Source organism: Mytilus trossulus, chromosome 5 (assembly GCF_036588685.1).
Source record: "Mytilus trossulus isolate FHL-02 chromosome 5, PNRI_Mtr1.1.1.hap1, whole genome shotgun sequence".
Taxonomy (NCBI): Eukaryota; Metazoa; Mollusca; class Bivalvia; order Mytilida; family Mytilidae; genus Mytilus; species Mytilus trossulus.
The window spans coordinates 44,698,631-44,710,390 of NC_086377.1; the positions used below are offsets into that span (position 1 = coordinate 44,698,631).

The 11,760-nt window shown below is 30.8% G+C and overlaps 1 protein-coding gene across 1 annotated transcript; it reads left to right on the forward strand.

The window, feature by feature from the left end:
• Window positions 1-437: 437 nt before the first annotated feature.
• LOC134717986 (microfibril-associated glycoprotein 4-like) lies at window positions 438-11,466 on the forward strand. The gene is made up of 6 exons (XM_063580485.1): window positions 438-797; window positions 3,471-3,585; window positions 4,317-4,441; window positions 6,552-6,648; window positions 7,325-7,489; window positions 11,219-11,466. The coding sequence occupies exons 1-6, from the start codon at window positions 621-623 to the stop codon at window positions 11,464-11,466; spliced, it is 927 nt and encodes a 308-aa protein (XP_063436555.1). The 5' UTR covers window positions 438-620.
• Window positions 11,467-11,760: the final 294 nt, after the last annotated feature.

Below are 11,760 nucleotides of genomic sequence, written 5' to 3' on the forward strand. Positions count from 1 at the left end.
TCTTTAAACTATATCTGAATTAACTATCGTTTGTATTTTTTTCCTATCGACTTTTACAGATAGTCTCCAGAAAAAACGACTATCTTACGAAAAGTTTATAGATTGTTTGTAAGTCATTATTGAAAGGTTTAATGAATGTTTTTATAAGTTGTATGTATGAAAAAACAAGATGAGTATTTAAACGTAAAAACGATAAAAAAAATTCAAAAAAAAGATGAGACGTTTGAATGGTGCCTATTTCTTTTACCATCGCTAGAATCATTAATTATTTATTGCTACAATATCGAAAATTGGGTTAAACTGATCTGAAAAATTTCACTTCTTCATGAATTTTGCAGTTTAAATGATAATATTTAGTTTCAGTTTCCTGACAACAAAACAAATAGAGACTCATTTACTATTCGATCTTGTCAGTGTTTTACAATGACACCCAACTAAACACATCGAAAGTGTTTCGAAAAAAAAAGGAAAAAAACTTTTCATGGTAATTCAGTAGGCACATCATATACCATGTGACGTTTTTGTTAGTTTCCTTTTTTGCCTGGACATTGTGTGAAATAGTTGTTATCACAAAACAAAAAGATACAATATATAGTGGTCACGTTCTGTTTACGTTATATATGCCGATGTGGTCATTGTGCGCTCAGTTTTGCTCAAGAGTGCAGTTGTGCAAATCTATAAACTTTATAGAATGGAATAAAACCTGCCAGATAAATGATGCTGAACCCGGGGAAAGTAAATTCGGACTCATTGAAAGTACCGGAAATAGCTTTGTTGCTGCCTCGACCTTTCCACAGGTAATAACGATATAAGATCTATCAAAACAAATTATTGCAAAATATTTTTAGAACAGTTTGGAGAATAAAATACCTTATATTATAATGCTTATTTCGAAATAAACAATTGAAATTAGTCATGTTTTATTATAAATTGATTGTTAAACGTTTTTCACCATTGAATTGCTCGTATTCATTGTAAAAATATGTAAGTCTTTAGAAAGGCAAATTTTCAAAAGTACTTGATATGGTCTGAATATTCAGAAATTAATACGCTATTTTAGTGCGAAAGGTTTATAGTACAAAATGTATAAGAATTCCCTTCCTTCAGTTGAAAATGTACTTAAGTTCAAGGAACAGTAAATGTGCTATGTCGCAGATTTTGCTCAAATTTTGCATACAATCTTGGCTCGGTGAACTACAACTGACAATCGAAAAAATAATGCATTTATCTCTTTTATTATCTGAAATATTGCAGATTGATTTCTTTTAATATGGGTGAATATTTGTATAGAAAGCACTTAAAATCAGCGAAAAAACATACAAATTTGTCTTAAAATCGCCAAATCTTTTATTCTACTTCATAGATTTTTCTTTAAAAGCTTTATGTTGTTGACACATAAAATTCCGTCATAATGATGCAAAATAAAGATAGGGTCACCGACTTCGTTTGTTGTCTAAAAATCATTTTTTCACCTTGTTGGTAGTGAAAAACGTCAAAAATCAACGTTTTACGGCCGGCAACACGGCGACGTTACGATTATTTCGACGTTTTATAGGATTTTTTCACAAAGAACACAACATTGAATGATGTATACCGTAAAAACGAAGTCGGTGACGCTATCTTTATTTTATATCATTATAATGGTAATTTATGTATCAACAACATATAGTTTTTTAAATAAAATCTATGGAGTAAAATTAGAGATTTGGCGATTTTAAGACAAATTTTAGAAGGTTTTATGCCGATTTTATGTGCTTTCTATACAAATGCTCACCAGTTTTGTAAGAATTCAATCAGTAATAATTTAAATGATAAATGAGATAAATGCATCATTATTTCGATTTTTAGTTGAAGTTCTTAGAGCCAGAGTTGTATGCAAAATTTTACTGAAATCTGTCACATAGCCCATTTACTGTCACTTGACCTTAAAATGGTATGTATCAAGTTAAAGTTCTTTTTGGAAATAAATCCGATAGTTTGAGGTATAATTTGAAATTGATTACACAATTATGAAATGACTCATAAAAGCTATAAGACATTACATGCCTATACGCCATATTGCTATTTATTCCTCATTAAAGAATATGTCAAACCTTGATGTAGAATTTAAATGTTATTGACAATTCAAAGGGTTATAGTTTGACATCAATATGTCAAATGTCGCAAAAGTAGGAACCAAAAATCTAAATAGCTGGTATATTTGTAAATAATAAACTTTAAAACTTCTGTGCAAGTTTTTAAAAAAATCTTCCAAGGAAAATCTTCATTACATTCCGGTACATACAGATACAATACTTGCCATAAAGGCGATATTCATGTTGACCTCATGAATTCATTCATCAAGATTTTTTGTATGTCTGTATCTGAAAAAAATGACCTAGATGTTAATGGAAAAACTTTATAAAATGGTCAGCGTGTATAAATGACATAGTACACACCTTTTATTTTATTATTCTGGGAAAATAATAGGTTCACAATACTACAAATTTTACATAGAAGTAATGTGTGATACGACCAGTTCAAAACTTCTATTTTATTTATGAAGATTTGAACTCCTTTTAGATTTTATACTTTAACGGTTTATTTATTTGACTACAAAATGTTTTTAGATACGCATGAAGATTGTTATTTTAGGAAAACTTATCATTAGCATGTTAACCAGTATCATTTATGTTAATTAAGCGAGATTATGTTATTTGAAACTACACATATCTGTGTATTCCCTTTTCTTTCTTAACGTAATTTACATTGTTTGATGGTGCTGTATTTTTATATACGAAAAAAAGTATCGGTAAGTATTTGGGGGATGGGGTATCTATTGCATATTAAATTCAATGACGTGAAAGGAAAACGGATTAAAAAAAAGTATTAATTGTTTGTATTTTGTCACTAGGTTGATTTTTACTTTTCTAATCAAATACGGTAAAAAGTAAAATCACAAAGAAAAACTGAACTCAGAGGAAAATCAATTCGGAAAGTCCATAATCACATGGCAAAAGCAAATAACAAAACGCATCAAAAACGAATGGACAAGAACTGTCATATTCCTGACTTGGTACAGGCATTTTCAAATGTAGAAAATGGTGGATTAAACCTGGTTCTATAGCGCTAACCCTCTCACTTTAATAAGTAATCCTTTATTTTAATCATACTTTATTATTGCAGCTATTAATTGTGCCAGGAAAATTAGTAATACCTTTGATAAAAAGACAAACTTATACTACGGCATATTTTAGAATTTTTAAGTATTTTGTGAAAATTATGGTCCAAAACATATTTCATTTTTAGATATTATATAAAACAAAGTCTAACTTCATGAATAAAAGTTCAATCATAACAATCTCAAAATGCTTTTGTAATTTCAACAAAAAATATTCATCTAGGCTGAAAATGTTGTAACATCGGAACAAATTCGTACAAAGTTTTGAAATGTTCATGTTCATTTAATTATTTGGCCGAACAACTTTCAGAAACTAGCTGGTCAATGCGAAAGAAATGATTGTACGTGCAATGAGACCTGTATGCCACGGGGACGTGAATACTATTGTGCTCCATTACCTATAACGTTATCTAAATGTAGCACACGTAAGTTTAATATCTCATTGCATATACATCTACATATACATCTACACAAAATGATCTGATTAAAAAAATGTTTTCATTCAGCACTTCACATTTATTGTTGGAGTGAAACAGTATTTTTCTCGTGTCTTTGCAGCAGCTTTTCAACAGCTTTTAAAGGATGAAATTTCATGTACATCTTCTATTTTCAAACAACTTTGTCATATTTAAACTCTATTATTTAAACGATGTTCTTCAGTGCCTGAAATAAAATTGTTTTCTTGTTATTATGTCGTTTCGTATGATCTCAGACGAAATTGATAATACATATCATTTCCATAATCTTCTCATTTTATTACCATAAAAGTGAAATTATCAATTATAGTTTAAAGAATAATAAAGAATGTACTTTAACTTTAGATCACTGATACAAATATAATTAAAACTCAATCATTACTAATAATGTGCTTCACTTGATAAGGAAGAAATTGCAAAATTGCAATCTTCATTAGCTATAACACACATACAACACGAACTGACACGGTTTTGTGTCAGTGGGGACAGGTTCTTTACAGCAAGGAGCAGAATGTAAAGTTGTTTAAAAACTGGAAAATGTTAAGCTGATATCAGTATTATTATCACAAAGTGTCATCATTCATTCATTCTTCATGCACTATACGTATATATTATCTGATGCATGAGATGAATATAAAGTAATAAACATAAACAAAATCTATTTTTTAAAATGACTTCAGATCTTCGCATACGGGACTGCAGTGACCTTCCACAACGGAGTGAATCAGGGGTATATACAATATATCCATCCGACGAGAAGATTGATGTTTACTGTGACATGCATACAGCAGGATTTGGTTGGACTGTAAGTGTAGTGAAAAGTAGATTTTATTCAACTTTCGTCTAAATGCTAAAGTGTCATTTTATTCGTAAAGATTACATATATTAATGTTGAGTGTATCTTACTTTGAAACATTGGTGTTCACTTTGTCGAACAAATGCAATGAATACCAGTTTTTCTTTGTACTTTTTTACACGAAACATGTGTCGCATCAAAAGAATGTTTTATTAAATATAAAGCAACTAAGACTAGATTTATTTTTCTTTGTCAGCGCTGTTTTCATTTTCCTTTGTGTTTTTAGGAATTTGTTGTTTGTGATAGGCTTAATACCGGTTTTTTTTGACTTTCTGTTTTAGCCCCGAGTTATTTCTTCAAAAAACCTACGAGACTTGTTTGAGCTAACTGTCTGGTTTGTTTGGTTTGGGTTTTTTTTTGGGGGGGGGGGGGGTTGCTATTTTGTTTTTATTTTCCACTTATTTTCATCATCTGAATTGACAAATTAATCCTTGTTTGGTGTGTGAATTTGCTGAAACTCGATTACAAGTTTAAAATATAGTGACAATTCAAAGTTCAGAGAAAAAACTACTATCAAATATCGCAAACAAATTACCTTATTTAAAATTTGTCTCTATTGATTTTCTGTTAGTAAAGGTAAATCTATTAACATAATATAATTGTATTTGATATTATGATGTTCATTGCAATGATCAAAACACTTTTTACCCTGATTTCGTATACTTGATTAATAATATTTGGATATCTGGTGAAGATATATGCATATCTAATTATCCATAACTGTTTATAACTGCTTAAGGATCACCAAAATATGTTCTCTTAGCTAAATTTGTTATTTCAGTAGATATAGATATAGGAAGATGTGGTGTGAGTGCCAATGAAACAACTCTCCATGCAAATAACAATTTAAAAAAAGTAAACCATTATAGGTCCATGTACGGCCTTCAACACGAAGCCTTGGTTCATACCGAACAACAAGCTATAAAGGGCCCCAAAATTACTAGTGTAAAACCATTCAAACGAGAAAACCAACGATCTAATCTATATAAAAAAAAAGAGAAACGAGAAAAACGTATAAATTACTTTCACAAACGACAACTACTGTACATCAGATTCCTGACTTAGGACAGGTGCAAACATTTGCAGCGGGATTAAACGTTTTAATGGATCCAAACCTTCTCCTTTTTTCTGAAACAATACCATAAAATCACAACATACAAAAGCACACGATAAAATATCAATTGGCAGGCCTAACTCAATCAAAAAACGTAAATTAATACACTATGAACGAATAAATTTGATCGGCGATATGAATGTATAAGTTTTGATTCGTAACATATAATCTTTCCAAGCATTTGGAGCTTCTACATTACATCTTAAGAATTGCCAGAGCCTTTTCTCTCAATAAGGAACAGTAAATGCATATAAAACGTTTTAGTTTTCATTCTTCTGACTTCTGGATTTGCCTTCATCAGTAAAGCTTAAATGAAAATGAAAACGAAAGAGTTACAATTAGTAGCTCAAGTCAAAAGCTATAAATTAAAAAAAAGAAGACAAGAATAACAAAATATTGTTATGACGATACTGCATCCACACACAATTTAACTTCATTGGAAACGGACTAATCGCCGAAAGACAAAAATAATCAAAACCAAGGAGTAAACAAAGACTCACAAAACCAAGGACATTTACAGTTAAATAATAATTAAGAAACAACACGAACTCCACTAAAAACCGGGAGAGAAATCAGGTGCTCCGGAAGGGAAAGCATTTCCTTCACCGTATACGGCACCCGTCGTGTTATTTCTTTGTTCAGTTCGGTAATGATGGAAGGTTACTATGACTGAGAAAGAATATCAGATACAATTTTTGACACACTTTTTTCATAATGACCAATCAGTTCATGATGGCGACCGTAAAAGTTCTTGAGTGATGACCTTAATTTGATTGATTTATAGCCTTGTCCTAACAACTTTTGAGAAAGCAGTATTCCTCGTTCAACAAAATCAACGTACTTTGAGCTAGCTCTAGAGTAACGTATCAATTGTGACACATATGAAATGTCGAGAATGTGTTTTATTTGATTTCATTATCAAAAATGTTATATAATTTTTCAAAGGTTTTCCAAAGCAGAATAAATGGAAGTGTAGATTTTTACAGAGGATGGTGCGATTATGAGATTGGATTTGGAAATTTGAAATCCGAGTTTTGGTTGGGTAATTTTCCTTTTATAATCCATTGAAAAATCCGTTCTCCATTCAGTACAGTTAGAAAAGCCGTCTTTGTTTATTATTTTTTTATGTTATTTGAGGATAAAGTTTTCAACTAAAATGACAAAAAAGATTGGTAATCATTTCTTTGTATAGGAATGTTAGAAGTTTTCAACGGAGACAATTCACGTTTGATGTAAATAAAAAAAAAAGATGTCCACAAGAGACCAAAATAAAGGTTATTATTTGAGCATGCTACTTGTTTAGCTTAAACTTTGGAATTAAGGTTAAAGCTTTTTTAAACCAATAAGGCAATTTGACTTATATATCATTCAATTGTTTACCCATATCATAGATTAAATCAAAACAACAAAGTAAAGACCCACTCACAATCATAGTTTTATACGATTTGAACATCAAACACAAAAAAAAAAACCACTTCCGTGTTTCACAACACCTGAATATAGGTTACAACCAAGAAAGTGTTGTATGTGTATTTTTGTGCTATTATGTGATTTCTTGTTTTGAAATGATTATTTTATGTAAGGATGGTAGAAAAAGTCAAATACCAGAAATTCATTTTACGCGCATTTAAGAATTATAGGATTTAATCATAACTGATCAACCAATCGATTGGTGTTTGTTCTCAGATATATTTCTTATTTCACTTTCTTTTGCGCAGGAAATCATTTCATAAACGTTCTAACCTCTTCTGGAAACTACAAGCTTTACATACACCTTGAAGATTTTGAAGGGAATTCGAGATATGCAAAGTATTCCGAATTCAGTGTCGGAGATACCACAACAAAGTATACTTTGAATCAAAAAGGATATAGCGGTAATGCAGGTATAACTTTACAATTTCACTTGAGTATTTTTAAAAAAAGGGACGTTGTGTGTGATATATCTAAATAAGGTGTCAATCCAACAGTATGTACAACCTTAAATATGCATTACAAAATGCGGAAGTATTCTGGTTAAAATGTGTACTCCATTATCATTGAAAAGAAATTTTAATGAAAGTTATAGCTGGTTTATTAAAACAAAATGTTCAGAAAATTCATATTCACAAGTGTTTAATACGATTTTTAATTAATTCACAATGATTTCAAATAATAAAATTAAAAAAATATATAGATACAAGATAATTTTGGGTACGGAATTTCTTTATTACAAACTGAATGAGTACGAATGCACAATGTTTGGTTATATCGATATCGAAGTTTCAATTTAAGTCGTTCTTCCTCATAACCTAGCTGCAGCAGTTTATGATGTCTGAGCTTATCTGAAGTTGCATAATTTCTCCCGGAGTTGTGATATGTACCCCGGTATTCTTTCAAATTCTTGCCGTGTGTAATATAACAATCTTGCTTAACGTGATGTTTTCGGTTCAAAGCCGGGTACTCTTATAACTCCTGGTTATATTATTATCCGTAGTATGCTTATAATATGTCCAGCCTCATATGAAAGAGAGGTGAAATATACCAAAGTGACTTTCAAACGCTGCTGGAATGTTTAAGAAATAATTCATGGGGGCTTGAATATATCGTTATTTTACCACGGGTTGGCCCTTTATGACAAATATTTTACCCTGAGCGATAGCGAGGGGTAAAATGTCGGCATTAAGGGACAACCCGTGGTAAAATCTAGATGTACTCAAGCCCCCCTGAATTATTTCGATTCTAATAGGACAAATACGGCATTTTTTTGTAGATCGAAGCGCCCTAGGTGGAGGCCGTTATTTGCCGTTCCCATAAATTAACGCACTTTTGATTGGCGTAAAAGAACGGAGCAAACAGAATAAGTGACATGCTCAAACTATTCACAAAACTTATTTAGATAGATTTGGATGAATTTTAATGATAACTTACTTATATGTCTTCTATGTATATAAAAAATGGGGTTTTTTGTAGCCTTATACCACATTTTAGCATCGTTTGTTTACGTTTCCTTGTTGTGATGATTTTCGGTATCAAAAGCGTGTATTTTCCCGTAAAATGCTTAAATTATAACGTCATCATTCTATGACGTCGTGTACTTCATTCATGAAAAAACATATGACGTGGGAGTACGATCGGAACAGCCAATGCAATATATTCATATTTTACCACGGGTGTGTACTCAAAGCGTTTGAAGGACGTCATGTTAGAATGCTACATTGATATGGAAGGTTTACAATTGGTATGCTTAAATCATCTCTTTTGTCGTAGAGTTATGATTTCAATCGTCCCCCATTGTCAATTTCTAGATGTTAGTCAAGATATGAGGCAGACTTAAATGTATCTGTTGTATCCTTTATCTCATGTTCGATAAAGTAGATGCATTCGACATAGTCACCTATATAAAGCAGACTATAAACCATAATTTTATCGTATCTGTTTATTTATTTTGGAAAGATCAAATATTTTACAAGAGAAAAGTATCAACTTCCAATTACATCCACGGTAAATATCGAATTAAAATTGCAAATTGACTAGACCTTTTTAAAGTACCAGTCTTTGTAAGGATCAGGCAATTTAGGTAAAAATTCAAACATAATTAGAAAGAACCCACCGAGGTAATCTTACTATTTAATACTAACCATCATCCTGAGTTAAAAAGTGTTAGTCTTTCGTTTGTTTGTGTCTGGTAATATCAAAAACATGGTTAGCAAATTGGTTAGAATGATAGCAATTAAATTACAGAGTTATCTCCCCTTATTTGTTAATTTCTATTGCATTTCAACCAAATCGTATCTTCTATCACCAGAACAGAAAATGAGAATGATTTTTTTTTTGTGCATAACTACATATTATGAACTGAAATCAATGTCAAATTGAGTGGGGTTTTTTGGTCATGTTTTCACCACTGCCTGAATCTTAGGCAAACTGGCACTTAATAAGATATGCAAATTCTGAGACATGAATGCAACTCATCAGTGAGAAAAATTAAAGGCGGAAGATACCAAATGACCATTCAAATCTTCAGTCGAAAACAAACTTTCTATTCATGACAAAAAAACAACAACAAAAAACCAGTCAAAAGACAAATCATAAAACAGCCTACAAAATACGACAAAGCAATAGGAGGCCCTTAAAAAAACTGGTATGATTTCTAAAAGGTACTACTCAAGGTTAAATAAATCATCATCCGCAAGTGGCACCCGTCTATTTGATTTATTGTATATTTACGACTATTATCAATTATAAACAGATTATCGTTTTATTTATAATCTTTCTTCTCTTTCTGCAATGTAAGGGCAAATAACTCATTTTAGAAAGAAATAGTCAGTAAATTTACTTAATATTCTGTATTGTACTAATGTAGCAAGATTATTTTTTTTTCTGACATCATTTATTACCAAAGCTATCTTCGCATATTTCATTTCTAAATTTTATTGTTAATTAAGTTTCCTTCTATTTACCCAAAGGTTTTTAATCTGTAATCTGTACAATTTTGTGAAACCGAGAAGCTAAGTGATCGAAACTTTATATTTAAAAAAAAAAGATAATAGCTCACGATAAGTATAACGATAAATCTAGCGCTTTCAATTTTGACTGTTAAAAATTGACTGATCAAAAGTACGTTGCATCGAAACACAGTTCATAATCAAAATCAAATCATTTATAAAAACCGCACACACTAAGGTCCCCATATATAAAACTATCACTTTATTAAACAAATACCATAACTAAGAAAAGGCGTGAATACTTCAACGAGAAAGCAACCAAACATCTGAGCAAAGCTACAACATCTCCGGAAGTTCTAAATAGCAAGTACTAAATTGGGATAAATGTTTAGTAAATCTAAGACTTACCACTTAATCAAAAATTTTAATAACAAAAAAGAAATACAACAACGAACACAGTAACCCTTGACAGGTGCATGTTTATCAATATTTCGTGGATTAAACTTGTTCCTATCCCGTGTCGATATTCCTATCAAAAGTTTTGGATTTCTAAATGTTTGTTTATGGTTTTGTTATGTGGAAGGATTCTTTTCTATTATTTAAATGGATAATTAAGGAATGACTGTAATATTTTGTCTGTATATTCGAAATAACATCAAAAATGTGGTGCACACTGAACAACGCGCGTTGCGGGTTATTTTACAGTGTGCATCACATTTTTTATGTTATTTTGAATAGACAGATAAAATATTACAGTTATTTCTTATAATATAATCTTCATTTTAAACCGGAGTAAACCATGAAAAAATGTTGATGACGTCACGGTCACACGACTAAATTATATCTATGAGCTGATAAACAAAACAACGTCAGCAAATCAGAAGACGTGTTACATTCAAAATGAAACTATTGTTGTATCAACGACATCACCTCAGTTACGTTATTAGGTTTAAATGATTTGTAGGAGCAAAAACCTATCGGAATATGCAAGAAAACAATATACCTTCATAAATTATTTTTGGGAATACATCTATTTCACTAACATAAATTTAATTTTGCAGTATTTTTCCAAAACAAATGAAATTACTTTCAAACTAAATGAGTTATTATAATCCAGTTTTTGCAAAGTGTTTCTTACATAAATTTATATGGAAGTCAACTATATACAATCTTTTTTTATTTGCCAAGGAAATAGCCTTGCATACCACAACGGCATGATGTTTTCTACCAAAGACCAGGATAACGACGTACGTTCATTCAACTGCGCAGAATCCTGTCAAGGAGCATGGTGGTACAAGTCCTGTCATCATACTAATTTGAATGGGGAATATTTAGGAGGACCACACGAGTATTTTCATAAAGGGATGAAATGGAAAGCATGGAAAGGGGATTACTACTCATTAAAATCTACTAAAATGATGATCAAACGACATTAAGAACAATTTTGTGAAATATTCGAATTTTCTTTTTCAAAAGTACACAGTCAATTGAATTTTATGAAAGTGGTTCAATGAAGTAGCCTATGAATAATTTGAAGATAAGCACATAGTATAACAAATATGCTTAATATAGAGAAATAATCATTCGTGTTTTGTTTTCTTATTTTTTTGTTATTTACTACCTATTAAATTTCTGTTTGGTGAAATATCAATTTTTAAAAAACTATGAAACAGAGAAGTTAACAAATTATAAGATAATTCTGTTGTCTTCGTGCTTCTCCTTTCTTCAAT